At 44.9% G+C, this 24,287-nt stretch overlaps 1 protein-coding gene across 1 annotated transcript in view; it reads left to right on the forward strand.

The window, feature by feature from the left end:
• SPOP (speckle type BTB/POZ protein) overlaps positions 1–15,858 on the forward strand; it is a 203,700-nt gene extending 187,842 nt beyond the window's left edge. The window contains exon 10 of the mRNA XM_085647011.1: positions 15,702–15,858. Within this exon, the coding sequence (XP_085503137.1) occupies positions 15,702–15,858 (157 nt within the window). The remainder of the gene's footprint in view (positions 1–15,701) is intronic.
• Positions 15,859–24,287: the final 8,429 nt, after the last annotated feature.

The following is a 24,287-nucleotide window of genomic DNA, read 5'->3' on the forward strand; positions in this document are numbered from 1 at the left end:
TCCAGTAAGCGCCACTGAGCTGCATTGCAGAGAGGTGGTCCAGGCCGTGCCACTTTTTACACCTCTCTGCAACGCAGCTCTGTGGCACTTACTGGAGGTACCTAGTGGGCTAGTTGGACCCCAGGGACCCTCAGGATTCAAATGAACTTAATCTCCCAACTAAAAATGGACACAGGGCGTGTTTACACAGTGGTGAAGGGAGGGGACGGGGCCTGAGTTAACGTGTGCAAAAACGCCCTGTGGCCTGTTTTAAGAGGTAGTTTTAATCCCCATGCCCTCTTATATACTAGGGGCTTACAGAGGAGGTCATGCTAATCACAGGGGGACCCCAACGCATAATGTTCCCTAGTGTATGTAGGTGTTTTCACTGTATTCTAAGTGTCTTTTAACATAGCACTGGCTCTAGGACTGGTTAGTCAGGCTCAGTTACCACCAGTATCCGTCTGAAAAAGTTGAGGGTACAGGATGATTTTGCAACAAGGCTTCTTTCTGCTCTTCTTTTTGTTCTTTCTGCACGTTATCCTTCTTCCTGCACTTATCTTCGTATTTGAGGACTTCTGTTGCTTCTTTCTGCACTTCTTTTGTTTCTTTCTGTGCATTTTTTCTTCTTTCTTCACATGTCCTATCTCTGTAGGCATAGTTAGAAATTAGCATTTAAAAAACCTTTGAAATTCACAGAAAAAACCATAGGTTTCAGGCACGTTATAGTTAGGAATTAGCATTTAAAAAACCTCAGAAATTCACTGAAAAAACCATAGGTTTCAGGGGTGTTATAGTTAGCTGGACTTTTCACTTGTACAAAACCATTGAAATTCCCCCGTTATAGTTAGTTCAGCTAACTATAACTCGGGCGCCCGCAATGCACTGCTGATGACGTCACATATTACATCACTCATGACATGGTCAGTGACATCACTCATGACATCACTGATGACATCATCCTTGTGATAGAGTGGCAGACCTCCTCTCACCCTAATATAACCTTTGATACACACATTCAAAAATAGAGACTAAAATTTTCAAAACAATGGACATACCAATACCAGTTACAACAACCTCTTCAGTAATTCTAAGATCCACATACACATCCACTCATTCACCAACAGTCCTATACAGTCACTCATACATGTACTCACTCATCATATGTACTCATACACCTATACATCCTGTTACACAATGCCACTCATCCATAGAGTTACTCACACACATAGTCACTCATGCTAATAAAGAATCAAACATACATTTACTTGCATATACAGTTATACACACACCACCATACTTACTTCTACGGAAACTTACACATACTTAGTCTTTTAAACAATCACTTATAGAAACACATACTTATTCATACAGGAACTCTTTCAATCTCTCACTCTCACATATACTCACATATATACACCAATAGTCACATATACTAGTTTAAAACATATGTAGTTACTCATAAAGACACTACTGAGACAGTCATTCACTCACTAACACACCCATACACACACTCATCCACCCATACAGTCCTGCACACATGCTGTGTTCAACACATACAAACAGTGAGTCACTCATTCATGCACCTATGCACTACGTAATACCCCCCACCGAACCATGCAGACACTCAGACTGATACTCAAAAAACCAACTAATAACCTATATAGACACCCATGTAGCTACTCACCAACCCATGCAGCCACTTATACACAAAGTGAGAGACTGATACAGATATTTACATATTTAAACATTACTCACTAAGCCATGTATTCACTATGATACACTTAATCAGTCAGTTACACAATCAATTTTTCAAAAACAAATCATCCATTTAGACACTTATATACCCATTTATTCTTCCATCGACCTTGAGATATACATATATAAAACATATTTAATTTTCAGAAAAACACACATTCACTGGATGATGTCATCAGTGATGTCATCAGTGATGTCATTTGAGATGTCATCAGTGATGTCATGAGTGATGTCACTGACCATGTCATGAGTGATGTAATATGTGACGTCATCAGCAGTGCATTGCGGGCGCCCGAGTTATAGTTAGCTGAACTAACTATAACGGGGGAATTTCAATGGTTTTGTACAAGTGAAAAGTCCAGCTAACTATAACACCCCTGAAACCTATGGTTTTTTCAGTGAATATATATATATATATTACCTACTGGCGGTTGCCAGTAGGTAGTTATAGTCAGGACCTATTTTCCATAGGAAATCCGCAACATTCTATTCCGAATAAGCCTGGCGCCGGTTGACGAATCTTCGTGAAATTAGCTCTGGTCCGCTCCTATCCTGAAAATTTCACGGTGATTCGGCAAGCTGGGGCCGAGAAAAAAGGGGGGTCCCAAAATGCGTTTTCCCCATTCATTTTCCCGTAGGACCTGTTGACGCAGCTACAGCCCGAACTGCTGAATAGAATTACACCAAATTTGGCAAAGAGGTAGTCCTCAGTTCAGACTCGTGCCTTTTGCTTAAATGGTGTAAATCCGTTCAGTAGTTCCTGAGAAAATTAGAGTTAAAAAGATAGATATATCTGGGTGGAGCCTAACCACACATCTCATCATGAGATCTGATTGGCTGTCAGTACTTCATCCAAGAAGTATTGGCAGCCATCTTGGGACCAATATACATGATAGCGCCCCATTAAAAAGCATTGCAGTTAATAGAAGGTTTTTAAGACTTTAGTTACATTATAAATCATTTGTTGATGGTACCATACTAATTTTAGGAATTGTGGTGTGTTCTAAGGGGATTTTACCATGTGAAAAAGCCTTCTGCTTTGATATCATGAATCATGTTTGAGAGAAAACTATTTTCTCATGCTTTTCCCACAGAGATTTGGAAGGTGATCTATAAGCTAAACTGAGAGCATATTTTCTGTAAATTCACATTATCTTTCTCAGTCATGTGAGAATGAAGTCTGACATTCTCAGTAAAACATGTACATCAAACAAGGGCAGAGACTGTCAGTTGATTCCTTTGTGTTCTACTACAGCTTCCCAAAGAACAACTAGAGCGCTAACAGTCCTACTTATGACAAACGTATTGCACACCTGAAGCCATCTTGATTGGAATAAAGTGGTAACTCTTAAAACATTTAATTTAAAAAGGAACTAAAAGAGGGGTTCATTTTGCCATACAAAGTATGATTAGTGCTGCAGAAAGAAAAATGTGGGCACATTTTGAGTGACTTCTCAAATCCTCTTCTTCTATTTCATTAAAATATTCTGACATGCAGACTGAAACATGCACTTTCAATACCAGCAGCAGACTTCCCTGGTGAGCAGTAGCTTTACTACAGTGATCTAATAAGCAACTAGAATGCTAACGTTCTGAATTTATGGCAAATGTGTGACACATCTGAATGCCTTCTTTATGGAATCAAAGTAAAAAACTGAAAGTATTTCCTACTGAGGAGACTGTAGTAAAAGAGTAAATTAGGAAACTTCATAACATATAAGTCTCCCAAAATGGCCACCAGAGACAAAAGAGCCCAAATGTATCTCAAATATCACCCAGATGTAGCCCAAGTATAGCCCAATGACAGAATGTCCCAGAGTGTTCTTAAGAACAACTAGAGCGCTTACTGTCTTACTTATGACAAAAGTATGGCACACCTGAAGCCATCTTGATTGGAATAAACTGGTAACACTTAAAACATTTAATTTAAAAAGGAACACAATGAGGGGGTTCATTTTGCCATAGAAATTATGATTAGTGCTGAAGAAAGAAAAATTAGGGCACATTTTGAGTGACTACTCAAATCCTCTTCTATTTCATTAAAAACTTCTGATATGCAGACTGAAACATGCACTTTTAATACCAGCAGCAGACTTCCGTGGTGAGCAGTAGCTTTACCAAGTGATACCAGATATTACACAACACCGGCTCCAGCCACTTCTCTCAACAGCTGCCTGCGTCTTCTACATGTGCACTGTGGATGATTGACTGACTTGAGGACCGTGCCTGACTTCCGCTAGAAACTTCCAGGTTGCTGCAAGGGCTGGCGACGGCGAGCGGAGCCTCAGTATCGAGCACAGAGCTTCAAACGCCGGGCCCCGCAGCATCAAACACCAGGCCCTCGCAGCTTTGCACACCGGGTGGTAGAGAGCCGCAACTTCCAAACAACTTGCTCTACCGCCTTGAATCCCAGGGGCTCGCACCTGACCGTGACAGTGCCCGCTGCTGCCAACTTTGCTAAGGCTCGAGGTGGAGGAGTAAGGAGAGCCAGTTCACGCACACTCCACGACTTAACGAGCAGCGAGGCAGCCAGGCAGCGTCGGACTCCGGTGTTCCCTGCTAGAACTTAGAGCCGGGACAACTTGAAGAGAGCGGTGAGTTTAACACTCACCGGTGTGTGTGTGTTTTTTTTTTTTTTTTGGAGAAGGAGGAGGAGTCGCGGTTTCGTGGTGTGCTGTGGCCACGATCCTTGATTCCGCGGATCGGAGGGTGAGCTGTGCTCTCCTGGGCGTTGCGGGCCGTGGGCCTGGCGGGGGATTGAAGCTGGGCGGGCTTGTCGCTGCTGCCTAAGCTGCGGCCTGCCGATCGGCTGTGAACTGGACCCCTGCCGAATTGGACCAGTCGGCGGAAGTGCATCAGCCCCAAGAGTCCCGTGAGTGCAGCGGTGGCGGTGGCGCTAATTATTGGACTTGGTGGGACTTGTTAAGACGCAATTCCTGCGGTTCTGTCTCCAGACTTCTCTGACTTGGCCATTGTCATTGCCATTGCTGCTGTTGCTGGTTTCATAAGTCTGTCGTGCTTTCTCTTGCGGAGCATTGGGGGGTAATTATATTGCTTAAACGCGGCTTTTGGAGCCAATTTGTCGCATCTTGGACTTGCGGAGCACTTGGGGGATATTACCTGTGTGTTCCTGCTGCTTGGTCCCCCCTGCCGCCGCACTTCATACCGCGATCGCAGAGCGGGGGGACTACAGGCCCCCAATCCTTTGTGGCTCCGCCCCCCCCTGACACCAGCGCCTGCGCCCAGAGGCTCAGAAAAGGAGCGGCACTTCTCCCGCAACGCGGGATCGCGCGCGGGGGCTAAGCCCGGGCAAAGGGCGGGCCCTCTGTGACTTTCAGAGGCTGAAGTAGGCTGGGTTGGGCCTAGTTATTTATATTTTTATTTTATTTTTATTGAAGTTCTTCGTTTGTTTAGTGTTACATATTTTGCGTCGTATTATGACGGTGTAAACATTGTCTCTCTGGCCAGGAACTCACCGTAACTTACCTCCAAATATTCAATGTTTTTAACTGTTATTAATTGTATTCATCGGGGTTACGGTCTCCACTGCTCTCCACGTATAAGGATGACGGCTAAAAAGTTACGTTCAGGGAGACTAATGGGGGGAAGGTCTTGCATGAAGACAAGATCCAACCCCCTTAGAAATAAGGCTGCTAGTAATTGGTTATTAAAGGGTCAACGCCAGCTGCTACAATTTTGGGAAAAACCCAAGGATAAGGAATTGTTAAATGTTGCAAATAAAGCCTTTGACATAGCTTCTCCATCTGGCACAGCCCTTATGGTGTTCAAGAAGGTCCCTCCTTTGGTGAATGAAGAATATTCGGCCTCCCTGATTACTGAGGAATTTTGCCCAGCGCCCCCTGAAATGACTGGTGACATTAAGTGTTCTGCTTCTAATTCTGAGGGTGGGCAACAAAATAATGTGTCTGCAAACCATAAAGTGTTTTTATCCAATGATCCCATGGGAGGTTTACAGCCAAAGGGGGACGGTAAGGGGGACTCTCAGTTGTCGAGTATTGACCTGGAGCTTTGTGGTCGATACCTAACTGATGGTACTCTGAAATCATTTGAAGCGATTAAGTCCCCGGTCGGCGCTACTCCTTCTGGTCTTCTGCTTTATAGCAGTACCCCCTCCTTAAAATCGCTAGATATTTCCTCACAGTATAACATCTCAAAGAGTCCACTGCTTAATATATCTGGCATTGGTCCCATGGGTCCTCCAGGTTTTGATAAATCGGAAAAACCGATTTCTGAATCCCTGATTGCATTGGAACATTTGCTGGCATCTATTTTACAGTTATTGGGTAAATTTGTGGGAAGCTCTGATTGTATTTTGGAATCAGTCACTCAGATACTAAATGTCTTATTGTTAAAGCTCCCGGAAAAGGTTCCTGATTTAGTTCCTAAGGTAGGATTGCAGGGGCCTGAGTCGGGTAGTGACCATCTTGCCGGAAATGTTAATCCAGTTCAAAATAAACCTGTGACTATCCTTAAAAATGAGCCAGCTTTAGTACCCACACTTCCCGTATCTAACTGTGTAAGGAATTCTGACCTTGAAATTGAAGAAGAAAGTGTTGATATTATCGCTCCAAAATCTGAAAAAGAGCTTTCCCCAATTTTTGTGCCTGAAATGAAGGGGATAGGGGGGGAAGAAAAAGAAAAAACTGGAAAACAAAGAAAAAACAAAGGAAAAAAGAGGAAACCAATCCGCAGATACAGGAAGAAAAGGCAGAGACAAATAATTTTTGAGGATTCCCAAGTCCCTGATATCAATTATCCTGACACTGGAGAATCTGTGAATGGGTCCTTGAGTCAGGAAGCGGCCACTCATCCTTCCGTTAATTGGAATCCCTCTGCATTAGGCATTAAAATTTCTTCCAATTGTTCAATCTCTCCCGTGGGAGGCCCCCTATTAGATGTAGGAGGATTGACGATTCCTCTCCCCGTAGCAGAGATGACCAGGTCAGTCCCTATTGTATCTGTGGCTCTTAATCCTTCTGCTCCTACTTTTCATACCGCAGGTGATGGTGTTGTAGGGCCTCATCATCTACCTATAAGAGTACCAGAAGTTTTTGTTGACACATTGACTGTGGACTTTCTATCGTTATTTGATTCTGATCTGCCCTTAAATAGAGCATGGTTACTTAAGTATTTCAAAGACATAGAAAGTCTAAAGTTAATTCAATCTAACGATATTGATTTAGTCTCCATATCAGGAACAGTTGCCGTGCCCTATGTCAGGGTAAAGTTCTATTCCAAACTTATAGTAAATCTTATATTGCAACAGGCGGAGAACTTCCAGTGTAGGGGAATTGATGTATTACCTGTTTTGTCTTCTGGAAGAGATAGTTTCCCTCATAATAGACTCTCTCAGCAGGGTTCTGGCCAAGATGGTCCCCCTCCCTCATTTGATGATTTAAAGATTTGGGTTTCGAAAAGCACACGTTTGGTGACGCATGTAATGCCTGCCCCGTTAATTCAGAACACCCTCCCAATAGAAGATATCCAGCTGTGGAATTGGCTGCCCGGTGCTTTGTCTAGTAAATCCATAGACAACCCCAAACTTTTTCAACATCTTTAGCAGTAATTTAAAAGTTCTCTCTTGGAACGCTGCCGGGATAAATAATAGTCCCGAGAAATTACAGTACTTGTTCTCTCTGAACGCTAGTGTGATTTGCATCCAAGAGACTTGGTGTGCTAGTAGATTGTGTGTAGGGAGAGATTATTTTGTCCTTGAGGCAATGGCCTATCCCTCGAAGAAAGGGCATGCAAAAGGGGGAATTGCGTGCCTTCTGTCCAATAGATTAAAGTGGAACTTCACCCATTATGTTGACCCAAGCAACCTCTTTCAGGCGGTGTCCCTTAGTAGTCTAACCAGTAGGGGAAACAATAATCCACTAGTAATAATAAACGCATACATTCCCCCGGATGAATGCTTTAATATTCTATTGAAGCAAGTCTTTTCGTACATTAAACAGATTAAAGAGTTAGAACCTCCCCCCTATGTGTTGTTAGTAGGTGATTTTAATTGTAAAGTTTCTAACTCTAGCTTAGAGCTATTTAGAAACAAATTTAAAGAAGAAGCCTATCTTATTCCTCAATCTCTCTTCCCTAATAAAATTAAAACTAAAAAGAGAGGGAAGCTGTTGCTAGAAGAACTTTCAGCGGCGGAGGGGTTAATAGTGAACGGTACGCTTCCCTCTGATGTCCCTGCAAAATATACTCATAGATCCTCCCAAAGTGAGTCAATTCTGGACTACGTAATCACCGACTATTGTATTTTCTCCTTAGTGAAGGATTTGGTGGTCTCTCCGACATCATTTAGTGACCACAATGTGATTACTATAAGCCTCTCATTACAACCTCCTAATTCCGATTCATGGTCCCTTAAAAGTGATGTAGTTAACTTTCATAAGGACTCTGGAAGATGTTTTTGGAATTTTAAAGCCAAGAAGGGCTTGGAGTGTATTCTAGGTAAAACAATTCTAGAATTGAAGGATTGGCAGGGTTCTGAAATAATTCACTTTGAGAATTTTATGAAGGAGGTCATCCGTGTTGCCAAAAGGTCTAGCTCTTCTGTAAAAAAGATTTATGTTTCTAGACCGATTACCCTCCTAAATAAGGAAATAAATAAATTAGTGCGGGAACAATTTTTGCATAGATCTATTGAAATAAATAATAAAATATACCTGTTAAAAAGAAGGAGAAGCAGAATTAGGAAGAAACTTAAAAAAGAAAAAGAAGATTCACTCTGGATAAGTCTACGGGAGGCCGCAGTTCATGGCAAAATTAGACAATTCTGGTCACTCATTGGCGAGGGTTGTGGAGTAAGAGTTAGCCCCCTACTTATTCCCATTTCTGAATTGTCATGGGTCACTTTCATTTCCAACCTGTATGCTGGGAACGGCGTAAGGGTAGAATGTAAGGGGACTACTAAAGAAAATGAGTTTTCTATTGACGTCCCTTTGGAGAAAACCATTGAAATGGCCATTAAGGATATGCGTTCCTCTGGAGCAATGGGGCCTGATGAACTTCCCATATCGGTATTGAAGCAGGATCCTGTCTTATGGAGCAAGATTCTTTTTCCATTATTTAGATCTTGCTTCATTAGTAAAACTGTGCCCTCTTCTTGGAAGGGGAGCATATTGGTTCCATTATTCAAGAAGGGCGATAGGGATAAGCCAATGAATTATCGCCAGATAGCCCTTCTTGATGCCATCGGAAAAGTCTTTTCCAAATGTCTCCTATCGCTAATTACTGATTGGGTTGATGCGAATCAGATATTACCCCTTGAACAAACCGGCTTCCGTAAGGGGCATGGTACATTGGATAACCTCACAGCCCTTCAGGTTATTTTGGACAAATATATAAGAGTTCGGGGAGGAGGAGTGTATGCGGCTTTCATTGATTTCTCCACAGCATTCGACAAAGTTGATCGTCCCTTGCTGTGGAGAAAGCTATCTGACTTGGGCATGCCCCCTCTTCTATTAGATCTGGTGCGGTCTTTACACACGGACACTTGGTGCCGAGTGTTACAAGGTGGAGAAAGGGGTTTATCGCGGGTTATTCCCTCCATTAATGGATTAAAACAGGGTTGTCTACTGGCCCCATTACTTTTCTCCCTGTATATTGCTGATCTTCCAGCTTCGCTTTCATCTTGTGTTGGCATAGCCCCGGGAGTGGGGGGATCTTCTATTTCCTGCCTTCTATATGCAGACGATATCCTTATCCTAGATTTAACACCTAAAGGATTAGCTAATCGTCTGCAGGCTTTACATCTTTTTGCAGAGACCCACTACATGAGGATAAATGCCACAAAAAGCAAAATTATGTGCATTACAGGAAAGAAAAAATCTAAATCAGAATTTTGGTTGGTCAGTTGGTGGTCAGAAATTGGAGGTGGTTAAGACATATACCTTCTTAGGAAAAATAATTTCGGCCAACCTGAGTTAGAAGCCTCATATTGATAATAATTCCCGTAAAGCCCTGTCCCAAGGCAAAAGTCTGAGCGCCCTTTATTCCGCCACAGGGAGAAGACATTTTGCTTGTTTACTGGAGGTCTATAGGGCAAAAATTCCATCAACCCTCCTGTATGGAATGGAACTGGTTGACTTAAAGCACTGGGGTTTTCTACAGGCGGTAGAAGGAAAATTATTAAGGTCTATAACTTCTCTCAACCCCGCCTGTTCTGTGGCTGCCTGTAGACTTGAATTCGGTCTCCGTAGTAGTTGGGCGCAGGGCCTGTCCGCTCTAGTACGATGGGTTGTCAGCCTGGCTAGAGGAGAAACGGGGACTTTGAGATCCCTTCTCAAGGGGGAATTGCTGGGTAGCTTAAGAGAGTACTCCCTAATTGTTAAGAACTTTAGAAAGGCTGTGGCACTTCTTGAATTGGAAGAGAGTACCCTTTTTACCATTTCTCCTTCCCAGCTAAAATCTCTTTTGAAACAGGCTTCTTGGGCTCTTTGCTTCATGTTGGACAAGAAGCCCATGCTAGTAAAGAGGGGAGGGATCTCCTTGCTAACACATACACAATGAAGCTTGCCCAACCCTATGTCACTTGCAACCTACCACATGGTGTTCGGAGATTTTGCTTCCTCCTAAGGCAGGACTTGCTGCCCCTAAATACTCTTTTGGCAAAATGGCATGGATCCTCTCCCACATGTAATCTTTGTAATATGTCTGCTCAGGATCGTTCTCATGTACTGTTTATATGTCCTGCATTGCGTCCACTTCGTTCGAAGTGGTTAAGACCAATATGCTTGCAATTGGGTATCCTCAATGTGAATTCTTTTTTGCAGGCCTTATATATTCCTCCAAATGAAATGTTTTGCTTCAATATTTTTAACTTTTTTAAAGGTTTTTTAGCTATTTATTGATGAAATATGGAGGTATGTGTCGCTGATTATCTTGTTCAGTGGAAAATGTTGCAGCTGTCAATTTTACTTTGAGAATGTGTATTTGTATTTGTGTATCTTGTTTTATGTGGACCTCTTTGGAGTGCCAAAACATAATAAAATAAATTGAATAAATTGAATAGCTTTACTACAGTGATCTAATGAGCAACTAGAGTGCTAACATTCAGAATTTATGGCAAATGTGTGACATATCTGAAACCCTTCTGGGTGGAATCAAAGTAAAAAACTGAAAGCATTTCCTACTGAGGAGACTGCAGTATATGAGGAAATTAGGAAACTTCATAACAAATAAATCTCCCAAGATGGCCACCAGAGAAAAAAGAGTCCAAATGCAGCACAAATATAACCCAGATGTAGCCCAATGACAGAAGTGTGCAAAACACTTATTTTTTGTGTATTTGCAGTTTTATATAGTGCAGACTTGTCAGGTATTGGAGTGCTTTACATGAGCATTGGTTACATCACACAAGATCAAATTCATTTTGGTTGTAGACATGGGGAGATTAAGTGATTTGACCAGAATCACAGAATGTTGAGCTGAAGCAGAAACTCCATCCTGGTTCCCCAGTTGCAAAGTCAGCAGCTCTGGAAGTAACACCACATCCTCTCCCCTAGGTGCAACATTTAATCAAGTGGTCAACTGGATAAAAAAACATAAAGATTAGGCCTGGGGCACGGACTCTGAAAATACCCATTTTGTAAGATAATAAAATGCCTGCTAATGTAGAAAAACTTGGAAGGGACCCCCCAAAAAAAATAATTTACATTTATGATTCTGTGCAGCATTGTGAAGGGCTCTAATGGACTTATCTCCAGCACTCACTACAACTCCACAATCCATGCAGTATGCTGCCATCTGAGAAAACTGTGGAGCCAAATCGGCAAGTTGAGATTGGACCTCTGAAGGGACTCACTGGTCCCAGTGTTGTTGTGGCCTTGCATTGCCTTCTTGACGCTTTTACACTATTGCTTTGGTATGTTTTTAGATGGTAAAGCATTGACATAGTCCTGCAAAAATATTTTTTATTTGTACCCCTTGACAATGTCTTGTGACATATTGTGCATTGCGAAAATCTCCTCACTATGAATTCTTAAAGAATGTTCAAGACAGATAAATGAGCATGTTCTTTTTTTTGTTGAAAAGTGTATTATCCAATAATATTCCTTTATTTCTCAGGGACATAATTTTCTGTTTTGTTTTTGATTTTTTTGTGGTTTTGAAAGTGCCAAGTCTTAATAACTCTGGGGCCATAGCTGATGCAGTAGTCTGCACCTCGCAAATGACTTTCTGGGTGAGAATTGCTGCTGGTGTCATTGATGTAGTTGGTTCTCCAGGTTCCCTTTACTTGATTACCGGTTAGAGATGTATTCTATGTTGAGTTATAAGATGATAGACCATGGACGTCATCCACATGAATATTTTTTATTTGTCCCTCTGGAGTGGATCTTTTCACAGAGTGTGCATTTTACTAGTTTTGGAGCAGTTTTTGATTCCTGTTGAGTTTGGGTAACAATAAGTATTTTTATGGGTGTTTTGTAGTTCTGTTCTATTTGCTGGTTCAAATGTTTAAAGTTATTTTTTGAAATTGTTGATTTTGTTCAATGTGGTGTTAAAACAAAGAATTTTTACTAAACAGCTAGACTCAAACTTTGTGTGAAATATGTTTAAATATCTGTTTTACATTTTGTCATTTGCATTTGTGACTACTGATGTCATTGCGACCTTCGGGGTTGCTGTGAAGAAGAAAAATGTATTTTCGATGTAGGTATTTTGAGAAATGTATACAAAGGGTAAAATTAAATTCATATCTTAATAAATAGCTACACTGAAACTTTATGTAAAATATGTCTATATATGTGTTTTACACTTTGTGAAAAACACCCGATATTCGCATTGTGTCCTTGGCAATGACACTCAAAGTATCAGAAAGGCACTACCTGTGCAATCATCAAGGATGCCCTTGCTCGACCACTCTGCAACCATGCCTCCTGGCACAATACTAGTTGGGGGATGAAGTCCCCTTGGCTATTAAAGGTCTTTGGGGGCCAAGTACCCCTCCTGTTACCTCCAGCAAGTCACACACAGTCAGTTTACCAAGAGGTATTTGAAGGCCATGTTCTATTTCTACACCACTTTGCAAACGCGTCTCTTGACACACTACTGGTTTGGGAATTGCATTCTATTACATGCTAAGGGACCTTGGGGACCAAGAAGCCCTCCTGGTACTTTCTGTGAGCCCTCCACAGCGGTATTTCTGAGAGCTGGTCAGAGGCCGCGCCCACTTTTTTTTATCGCAAGGGCTGACCTTACGGGTGAATAAAATGGTAGATTTAGATTTTGGAAGTACTTTTAATTCCAGAGTCGAATTTGGACATAGTTTTATTTTAAAAGCAGCATACAATGCAAGAATGACTTTAAATTGACAGCACTAAAACATTAATGAGAGAGCAACCCTTGGGGAGAGGATGTAGCCTTATGGGTAGAGCTGCCGACCTCGGAGCTGGGGGACCGGGTTCGAGTCTTGGCAACGACGCTCAACATCCTGTGATTTGGGGCAAATCACTTATCTCCCTGTGCCTAACAAAAATGAATGTGTCCTTCTGTAAAGAAACTGGTGCTCATGTAAAGCGCTCTGATACCCGATATCTCGGGTCTAGTTCGCGTTATATAAAACTCTTAAAAAAAAAAAACCTTCTAACAAAATGGACAGTGTTTAAATACTTGGCAACAAAAGTGAATCTCTCTTGTGTATCCTAGATGTAGTCACATGGCCCTCACCTCGAGAACCATTTACTCAACAATCTTTCATCCTTCTAACCCTGCAATGAGACCCGTTGAATGTAAAAACATCTAGAAAATTCAATATTCCAAGTTGACAACTTGGAATCTTGGATTTTCGAGTTTGTGTAATATGTTTTTGTATTTCGTATTTATTTGATAATATTCCTCTTGATATACTTGCAAAATAATAATGAATGGCATGGTTTTTTAGCAATAAAACTTAGTCAAATACATTGCTACAGAAAAGTATTGAAAAAGGTATCAAGAACAGAAGAGGGTTGTTTTAATTATGATATGATGATAATTGTTAATACTGTAAATTGGATTTGACTGTATTTAATGTGAATAATTTTTAGATTGTTGATGAGATATTGTATTATTATATTCTCGATATTAAGAATTGCACTATTATAATAAAGGACAGATGTTTTTACATTAAACAGGTCTCATTGAATGGTTGGAAGGATAAAGGATTGTTGAGTAAATGATTCTCGTGGAATAAGTGAGGTGAGGGGCGTGAGACTGCATATAGGATACACAAGAGGGATTCACTTTAGTTGCTAAGCATTTCAATCAACAGCAGACTTCACAGCAGTGCACACGGAAGTTCGTTAAGCCCACTGGGGTCTCTAAACCTCCATTCCCTACCATATACTAGGGATTTACAGGTAGGTTGTCGGAACTAATTGTAATTACACCTAATCACCAATTACATTTTGAACAGAGCACTGGCCCTGGGCCAGGTTATCGGATTCCAGGGAACAATCTGAGTCTGTAACCACCAGTATCAGTTAAAAATGGAAGTTGTCAAGGCAATAAGGATGACTTTCTCACACAAGGGTTGGTGCAAAATTCTTTAGTGGGGGCAAATGTCCATCTGGAGAAACCAATCCTTACTTTGACAACACTCACGGGTCGAGCAGACTTGGGTGCAACTTTTGGCTGTTGAAGATCTGTCTGTTAATATGGATATCATTGCATTTATTGATGAAAATGAACTGTCATCCATATTAATAGATTTACCCTTTCTGAACTCCACATCTGCGCAAGTATGTAGTCAGACAGGCCCTGCGACCTAGGCCTGGGATTACTGATTGATTGGTCACAGATAGGAGGGTGTATAGCTGGCATGCAAACACTCAGCAGGAAACTCTTGATCAATCTCACAGATAGGCACAGCAACATTACAATGGTCAGGGGAGATTGCCCCAATAAAGCGTACATGGCCAGAGGGGGTACGTGTGTTTCTGAAAAGCCCATAAAGTCAGATGCCACATGAGTAAGGAACACGTAGCTAATCAGGACCTAGCACACATGGGATTACTGTCCACACGATTTTGAGACCCACCTGTAGTAACCATTTAACCATTAAATTATGACTCTTAAGGCAGCTTAATGATTCTTACTGGAGGCAATGCACATTACACACATGCCAGAAATGGCCTGTCAATGCCACTCAGAATCACACATAAGGATGGTCTTTCAAGTGTACTCTGGAAGAAAATCTACAACTTTTCCCTTGAACTGATCATGGTGTTTCTGAGTTTAAAGTTGTTTCTTTTCCAGAATGGCACTTAGATGTGGAAGTTGCCCAATAAACAGTATACTCTATTGTCAGTATGCTTGTGGTGATGAATAGCCGGCTTAGTTCTGATTCGTTGTTTTTTTTAGATATTCCTGCTTTCCAAATGTGTGCCATCATTAATTCAAGGCTAACGTTTCCCTATGCTCCCATTCCAGCCCCTCTCCTAATTCAATTGTAGGGGCTCCCATTAGGTTGGGAGTGCAGGAAATGGGTTTGGGCCTGGTTCCTTCATGACTTGTCTTTCTCCCATTGAAGATCAGTTTGGCTACCCAGCCCCGTACTGGTCTTGGCATCTGCAGCTGCAGATCTCCTCCCACCAGATGGGCTCTTTGTTTCAGCCCAAGCCACTTCACACCTAATCAAGAGCAGCTTGGCTCAGCCTATCAAAGGCTAGCCAGTCAGAAGAGGCTGCTGCAAAGCTGTTTTTGGTAACTTCAGGACAGCAAGTTCTATGTTGTCCATGGCCTGTATAAAAGCTTCTCAAACACTACATGTGATAGAAAGATAAAATAAGAAAGGGCTGAAGAAAATTGCGCAAAACATGTTGTCTTGGCATTTTAATTCATTAGGAAGAGTCAATGTAACTGTTTCTGTAACTTTTGTTGTTATATATTGCGGTTAGGCATTGTGATGTGTCCTTTGTGTGTTTCATTAATAATATTAGAATATCTGTCTTTTTCAGACATGCAACTGAAATAATGGAAACTGCCGGATGGAAGTCAATGATCCACTCACACCCACATTTGGTTGCAGAGGCCTTCAGGTCATTATCATCGGTACAGTCTTCAAAATGTGGAATACCACGGAAACGGCTAAAACCATCTCCCACCCCGCCATGAACTTCATAAATTACATCATTGCCATAATTCAGCATTGTTTAGAGCCTTTTTGCTGCGCTGACACAGCTTTTTGTCACACTAATTACCATTAACCATTAAGTGCTTGCCAGGGTCCACATCAAGACGCATAGCTAACTCTTGCACCTACAGTGTTGCAATACTCATTTCTATTCTTCACATATTCACGGATCTTCATTTTCCACCCAATCACTAACATAGCAATTGTGAACAAACACATCATCCCATTGGGTTTAAATTGTCTATTGTTAGCTCTAATCGTGTGATTTATTTTAAATGATATTTAGCGCATGATATTTCTGATGGATAAATCTGCCAGTGGATTCCTCACCTTGTGAATATCCCCTGCGCTAGCATTCCACTGAATTTTTTCCTACCTCTCCACGCCAACGTGGACGTCATAATTCCACGGCTCCGCTCGCGACTCCGTATGACATCAACGGAGCCATAAGAGAGCCACGTCGGCGTGATGATGTCAGTTCCCTTTTTTCCCCACCGTCGACACGTAACGGTTTTCTAGCACTCTCCTTGATTGTAGAGTTACTTTGTAGTTACCTTGTGGGTTACTGTTTCTAAAGTACTCATGTCTTCGTCGAGGAAGTCAGGATTTAAGCAGTGTAGGGAATGTGGGGGTCACATGTCCATCACTGACCCTTAAGAAGATTGCTTATGGTGTCTGTCGTCTGATCACGACGTGGAAAACTGTTCCTGTTGCAGGAAAATGAACCCTAAGGCTCTAAAGGAACGGGAAGCAAAGCTGTTCATGGCCAAGGCGAAGAAGGAAGGTAGAGGTTGATAACGAGACAAGTCGAAGCCGGAGTCGTCGACTTCGCACTCGTCAAATTCTAGAAGACACATGAAAAAGAGGAAGCATGACTCACGGCGCCGGTCGACAAAGAGTAGGGCTTCGAGGTCACCTTCACCTCGACATTGCAGTAAGGACTTGGTCTCTCCTTTGCCCTCTCCTTCTCCTCGTGTCTCTCCGGAGAAGTCTCCTTCGCAAAAGATAACTCCGGCGCCGACGGATTCACCAGCTTCCGACGCCGAGCCTGATCAGGTTTCTGAACTCTCTCCTGTGCCTGAAGGTGAACCAGTGGATCCAGTAGAGGATCCGTCGGCTCCGTTCCAGTTACTCCTCGGCTGGATACAGGTTTGAATCCATACCCGCAATTCACGACTCCGGGCGTGGATCCGTCGCATTTTTTTAATGCTATGTATGGAGTTTTTCAAAGAGCAGCCTTCCCATCCGGTGCACCTTCAGGTCCCGTGGGTCCAATGGCATTCAGTTTGGGCATGCCACAACACTATTCTCAGCCACCTTTTATGCCCTTCATGCGGATGGCGCCGTCATGGCAGTTCCCGGCGCCATCTGGCGAGCCTTCCTCCCGGCCTCATCTGGATCGTATGCCTTAGTCGGAGCCTCCCTCGACGCCGGCTCCAGCTGCGCCGCATGTGATGCCGCCGACTCCATCGGCACAGCCGACTCCGCAAACGGTGCCGCCGACGCCGTATCCACGAATCCGCTCTCGAAGTGAGGCTCAGGGACTTATAGAGGAGGAGCAGTCTCGTGCAGAGGAAGTTTAGGAAGGTGAATTGGGTGACTCAACGGATGAGTTTGAAGGTATTCAGGAGGTAAGTGGATTGGACACCACTACTGAGTGGGAACTTTCTTCTTTGGGTTTTAAACCTTGTGGAGAATGGGTACGCCCTTCCTTTTCGGGAATTTCCTCCCCCTTACCCTCCTTGTCAAGGTTTTTGCTCAGAGGACCATCTACTTCTTCTGCAGAAGGAGGTTCTTGCATTGCTTCAAAAAGGTGCGATAGAGGTGGTTCCAGAGCAGGAAAGGGGTCAGGGATGCTACTCCCGGTATTTGCTGATTCCCAAAAAGGACGGCAGGTTGCATCCGATTCTGGACCTAACCCTTGCACAGGTTCTTCAGGCGTTGCAGCAAGAAGACTGGATGGTGTCGATCGACTTGCAGGATACGTATTTCCACATCCCAATCCTGAAGTCGCACAGGAAGTATCTCCGTTTTACGGTTGGGTCACAACACTACCAGTTTGCGGTCCTCCCGTTAGGTCTTACTACTGCACCTCGAGTCTTCACCAAGGGGATGGCGGTGGTGGCTGCTCATCTCAGGAGGTCGAGGATTCTGGTTTTCCCCTACCTGGACGACTGGCTTCTGAAAGCCGAGTCACCAGAGATGGTGCAACATCATCTGCAGGTAACTTCTCATCTGTTATTCAACTTGGGTTTTTCAATGTGCCCAAATCTCACCTGGTGCCCTCTCAGCACAACCTGTTCATAGGGTCGGTACTGGACACTACTGTGTGTTGAGCATTTCCTCCTCCACAAAGAATTCTCGACTTACAGGAGATGATCCCTTTATTCCACAATGGAGCGGTTGTTCCAGTTCTGAAGGTCCTTCGCCTGCTCTGTCTGTTCGCCTCCTGCATTCTGTTGGTCATCCATGCACGCTGGCACATGAGGGCGCTCCAGTGGTGTCTCCGCAAGCAGTGGTATCAGCCCAACGAGGATCTCAGGGAGTCAGTCAAGATCTCCAGAGAAGCTGCAACTGACCTGTCTTGGTGGAGCGTGGAAGGCAATCTGTCTCAAGGAAAGCCCTTTCATCTTCCTCCAATGGTGGCCACAGTCATAACGGATGCCTCCACCCTGGGGTGGGATGCTCATCTGGGGGATCTGGAGATCAAGGGTATTTGGTCTCCAGAGGAAAGATTGTCTCATATCAATCTTATAGAATTGCGGGCGATACGTTTGGCGCTCAAGGCTTTTCTCCCTTCCCTTCGCGGTCAGTCGGTTCAAGTCCTGACGGACAACACTACTGCGATGTGGTATGTCAACAAGCAGGGAGGAGTAGGGTCGTACCGTCTCTGCAGAGAGGCTTTGCGACTCTGGTCCTGGGCTCAGGACCATCGGATTTGCTTGATGGTGAATCATCAGGCTGGGGTGCTGAACGTACGTGCGGACAGTCTCAGTCTACAGTTTTCCGCCAACCACGAGTGGAGGCTTCATCCAGAGGTAGTTCAGTATGTCTTCCGGACGTGGGGGACTCCTCGGGTAGACCTGTTTGCCACTCAAGAGAACCCGCATTGCCTGTCATTCTGCAGTCTCCAGCTTCCGATGCAGGGGGCGTTGGAGGATGCGTTTCAGTTGAGTTGGGGCTCACAACTCCTTTACGCGTTTCCTCCCATACCCTTGATTCCTCGGGTTCTGAGGAAGATTCACCAAGGCCCAAGTTATTTTGATCGCCCCGGATTGGCCAAGAAGGGTGCGGTACACAGATCTACTTCACCTTTTGTCGCACTCTCCGCTCCGTCTCCCTCTCAGGGCAGACCTCCTCTCGCAGTCGGAGGGGCAGGTTCTACACCCCCACCTCCAGAGCCTGCACCTTCATGCCTGGAGATTGAACGGGGCAACCTGAGTTCCTTCTCTCTCCCGCCTGATGTGGTGGATGTTATTTTTTCGGCCAGGCGACACTCCACCAAGTCTATTTACTCCTATAGATGGTCTAAGTTTGTAAAATGGTGTGGAGAGAGATCCATTGACCCTTTAAAAGCCCACCTTACTAATGTGCTTTAGTTTGCTCTTTCCTTGGCTCAGCAGGATTGTGCTGTGGCCACGGTTAAGGGCTATTTATCAGCCTTATCTGCTTTTCTGTGTCTTCCAGATCAGCCGTTGTTATTTAAATCTCCTATTGTTTGAAGATTTATCAAAGGCCTTACTACTAGGTTTCCACCTACTCCCTTTGTAATGCCACAGTGGGACCTTAATCTTGTTTTAACTTTTTTGATGGGGTCCCCTTTTGAGCCCCTTCATAGCTGTCTTTTGAGGTTGTTGTCTTTTAAAACGGTCTTTCTTGTAGCCATAACCTCAGCAAGGAGGGTGAGTGAGCTTCAAGCTCTTAGTTCGAAACCCCCGTTTTTAACCTTACATGCTGAAAGGATGGTCCTCGGGACCAGGGCTGCTTTCCTGCCTAAGGTAGTTACTCCTTTTCATCTGGGGCAGTCCATTACTCTCCCTGTGTTTTGTCCTCCCCCTCACCCTTCCAAGGAGGAGGAGAGACTTCAACGCTTGGACCCTAAAAGAACAGTGAGCTTTTATTTGGACAGAACAAAGGATTTTCTTTTGGAACATCAGCTCTTTGTGGGCTATATTGGACACTCAAAAGGCAAAGCTGTGCACAAGCACACTCTGTCCAGGAGGATCATCCTAACCATCAAAATCTGCTACGCCCTTGCTGGTAAGGTTCCTCCTGAGGGTATTAGAGCTCATTCTAATAGAGCTAAGTCTTCCACCTCTGCTTTGGCCAGGGGTGTTCCAGTTGCAGTCATTTCTAAGGCTGCGACTTGGGCATCCCTACATACTTTCGCAAAGCATTGCTTAGACTCTGAGATGAGGAGGGAGGGCCATTTTGCGCGCTCTGTCTTGCAGGACTTTTTGGTATAGGAAGCTGGAAACCCTCCTCCGGGAGTGGGACTGCTGTGGGACTCTATTCACAAGGTGAGGAATCCACTGGCAGATTTATCCATCAGAAGAACAAGTTACTTAACTTCGGTAGCGCTTTTCTGGTGGATACAGTATCTGCCTGTGGATTCCTCTCTGACCCACCCACCTCCCCGTTGTCCACCATTGTATACCTAAAAAGATCCCTTTTTTAGCTGGTTGTTTATTCATTGTATTTTCTATCTAGTACATTCATAGGAAATGCTGATGTTTTTTGCTTTCCTTTTTGACTTTGTGCTGTATATATTGGTTCAAATGTTGTGTACTATGTATACTTGAGTCTGTGTCAGTCCACCTGTTCGCTTCGGAGGCACGGAAAAAATGGGTGGAACTGACGTCATCACGCCGACGTGGCTCTCTTATGGCTCCGGTGACGTCATACGGAGTCGCGAGCGGAGCCGTGGAATTATGACGTCCACGTCAGCGTGGAGAGGTAGGAAAAAATTCCGTGGAATGCTGGCGCAGGGGATATTCACAAGGTGAGGAATCCACAGGCAGATACTGTATCCACCAGAAAAAGCGTTACCGAAGGTAAGTAACTTTCTCTTTTGTCATACTATTGATCCAGGCTCTATTGGTACCATACCAGGATAAATAGAGCTCCTTGTTGATTTATTCCATAATTATAAGAAGGTTTGGACAATGACAAAAGAAACTTGATGTGATCCCTTCTAAGCACATTATTTGTCATATTAAAACTCTCTCCTAAACATACCACAAGAGTAGAAAATGTGACCCAGTGATCATGAAAGACCCATTGACCAGAGTGGCAAAACCAACTATCTCAAAACAATTATTGCTAAATTCAAACAACTGTGCAAAGACCTCACACTCTTCAGCAATACCGATCGATAATGAGCTCTATCAACATACTGCAAGAACAGTCTCTCCTTCCTGAGATTCTTTTGAAACTTGAGTAGATAAGGGGATGTCTACTACCTCTCATATAATTGTTCCATATCTTAATGAGGGCTTTGCAAAGGGCCTTTTTAATGGTAGTGACAGTGGACCAACGGTGCTAACAGAGACAACATCACAGGACTTGTGACATAACGTCATTCTTATTTTAAATTAATCTGTTGAGTTGTACTAGTGCATCCCAGCGAGCAAATAAACTAAAAGAAAGTATGAAAAATCCTAAACTGAGACTACCATGATAAAACAACAATCTGAAAGAGACTATTGGTTATAGATTCCTTGCCTTAGAATTACCCCCAGGCGTCAGGTGGAATCCGGAGAAATTTGTTCTTAGCATTACCCCTGCGCTTTTGGTAGGTGGCGTCAGTCGACTCCTCGTCCGTCATTGGCGTCGCCAGGATGACATCATGGTATCTACTAGACATCGCCCCTGTGCTCTGACATCAGCCACCGCAGACCTGAAGAGAGCTTGGCCCTTAGTTGCTTTTTGACAAACTTTTTTTGACTTTTTGTCGACGTCTTTTGAGTCTTTGACTCCTGGTGCATGAGGGATGTCCAGCCGTCGGCCCGGTTTCAAGCCCTATGACTCCTGTCACAAGTTGATGTTGGTTACTGATCCACACCTCGTGTGCCTTTGGTGCCTGGAGCGCAACCAAGCACTGAGGTCGTGCTCCGACTGCAGGGCCCTGAACCCGAAGTCTTTTCGGGAGCAGTACCATAAGATTGTGGAGGCTTGGCAGTCTGCACCGTGCCGCTTGAGGTTTGTTAGAGGGGAAGGTTGCGAGACCAGTCACAGAGCAATCACCACTCGTCATCGAAGTCTTCGCACTCCTTGGGTAAGTCGAAGGCGAAGAAGCATCGTTGCTCCCCGTCTGTCAGCTGACGCAGGACCCAGAGCTCTCAGGCTCCTTCCTCAGAGCCCGCTGGGATGACTCCGCGCTTCCCTCCCTTTCCCGGAGCGTCCCCTGCCCAGCTTAGTCAATTTTACAAAGCGCTGCACAGTATCTTTGGGCAGCCCGACCCCGCTGGGGCACTATTGGGCTCCACAGACTTGGCTGAGGGCCCTAGGCCTTTGACGCTGGCGGCTCCACGTCGACCTCACTGTATTGGCGCTGATGCCATTTGCAACGCTTCCGACGGCGGTTTTGCCCCCAACCAGCGTCGACCCCAGCCTCACCCCTGATGTGGGCACTGTGCCGGACCGATGTCAGTCCCGCGCTGGAGGGTAATTTCATACCGCTGTTCATTCCTGCCGTTCCCTACCGCCCTGAGTGGCAGCCAGAGGAGGATGAGGACTGAGATGGGTCCTTTGACCCCCTAGCAGACCAACTTGAGTAGCCGGACTGGCAAGAGGAGTTGGGTGATGCCAGTGGTCTGGATACCTCCCCAGACCTTGGTATGCTTTCTCCCCCTACCGTGGCTATGGAGGAGGGAGCCTCCTACGTGGTGGTGTTGTGTAGGGAGGCTGAGGTCTTGGGCCTCGAGCTTCCTACGGCTGCTGTCAGGACTAACCTCCTGACTGAGGTGCTTCAGCTGGCAGCAACCTCTTCGGAGCCCCTGTTGCCTTTTAATGAGGTCCTCACTGACATCCTTCTGTGCACTTGGTCCAAACTCAGCACAGGGGCTCCTGTGGACCTGATGATTGCCCGACACCACCGCCCGGCCCGGGCGACCCACTTGTCCTCCCCAGCACCCTACCCTAAGAGCTTGGTGGTCCAAGCCTCATCCTCAAAGGGCCCATTCCCTACTGCTCCCCCAGATAGGATATCCAAAAAGCTGGACCATCTGGGAAGATGTTTTCTTCCACCAGCTTAGGACTGTGGTCGGTAAACACTGCATGTCTCTTGGGCCGTTACACACACACACACGGTGTGGGATACGGTTGTGCAAGTGCTGTTGCAGTGCCCGGACGAGGCTCGGTCGTGCTCACCCGCGCTGTTGCTGAGGTTCAAGACGCAGCAATGTTTACCATCCGTGTGGGCTGGATACCGCCGACTCACTGGGTAGAACCGTTTCCAAGTCGGTAGCCCTGAGTACTACGCCTGGCTAAGAACGTCTGGCTTCTCAGGGGATGTCCAATCTACCCTTTTAGACATGCCCTTTGATGACCTTTGCCTGTTTCGTGACAAGGTTAACAACGCGCACAAGCTTTTCAAGGACTCTAGGGCTACGGCCAGATCCTTGGGCCTCGTGACAACTTCTCACCCCATGCAGTCTGCCTTTCGTCCTTTTTGTGGCTACAGAAAGGGTGCCCCACCATGTTCCACCCAGAGCCACGGGGCTGCGCAAGCTACCCAGCCTCTGCGTGGTCAGGGACGTGGGACCCAGCGTCCTGGGTCTGGGGGCCAGCGGGTGGGCCAGTCCACCATAGTCCCCCCTGCACCAGCCTCCAAACCTTCCTAGTCCGACTTTTCAGGCCCACCAGCGGCCAGTGAGCAGCAGGATTTGCCATCAACTCCTCCACTGACAACATCACGTCGGACAGGTGGGTTGGCAAATAGTCCGAAGGGGCTACTTTCTCCCCTTCTAGACTACCCGTTTCTCCATGCCACCAACACTCCATCGCATGTCGGAGTATCATTTGGCCCTTCTCCTCCAGGAAGTTACGGCTCTCTTGGCCAAGGGAGCTATCGAACGCGTCCCTGTGCCAGAAGTAAGTTGTGGTTGCTACACCCACTACTTCTTGGTACCCAAGAAGGACAAAGGCCTGAGTCCTATCTTAGACCTCAGGGACGTCAACCGCTTCCTCTGGATGGAGAAGTTCAAGATGTTAACCTTGGTTCAGGTCTTTTCTGCCCTCGACCCTGGAGACTGGATGGTAGCATTGGATTTGCAGGATGAGTACTTTCACATCCCCGTCTTGCCTGTCCACCGGCCTTACCTATGGTTCACCGTAGTCCACAAGCATTTTTAGTTTACCGTGCTCTCCTTTGGCCTTACCAACACCCCTCGTGTGTTTTCACGAAGGT

This window comes from Triturus cristatus, chromosome 3_2 (assembly GCF_964204655.1).
Source record: "Triturus cristatus chromosome 3_2, aTriCri1.1, whole genome shotgun sequence".
Classification (NCBI taxonomy): Eukaryota; Metazoa; Chordata; class Amphibia; order Caudata; family Salamandridae; genus Triturus; species Triturus cristatus.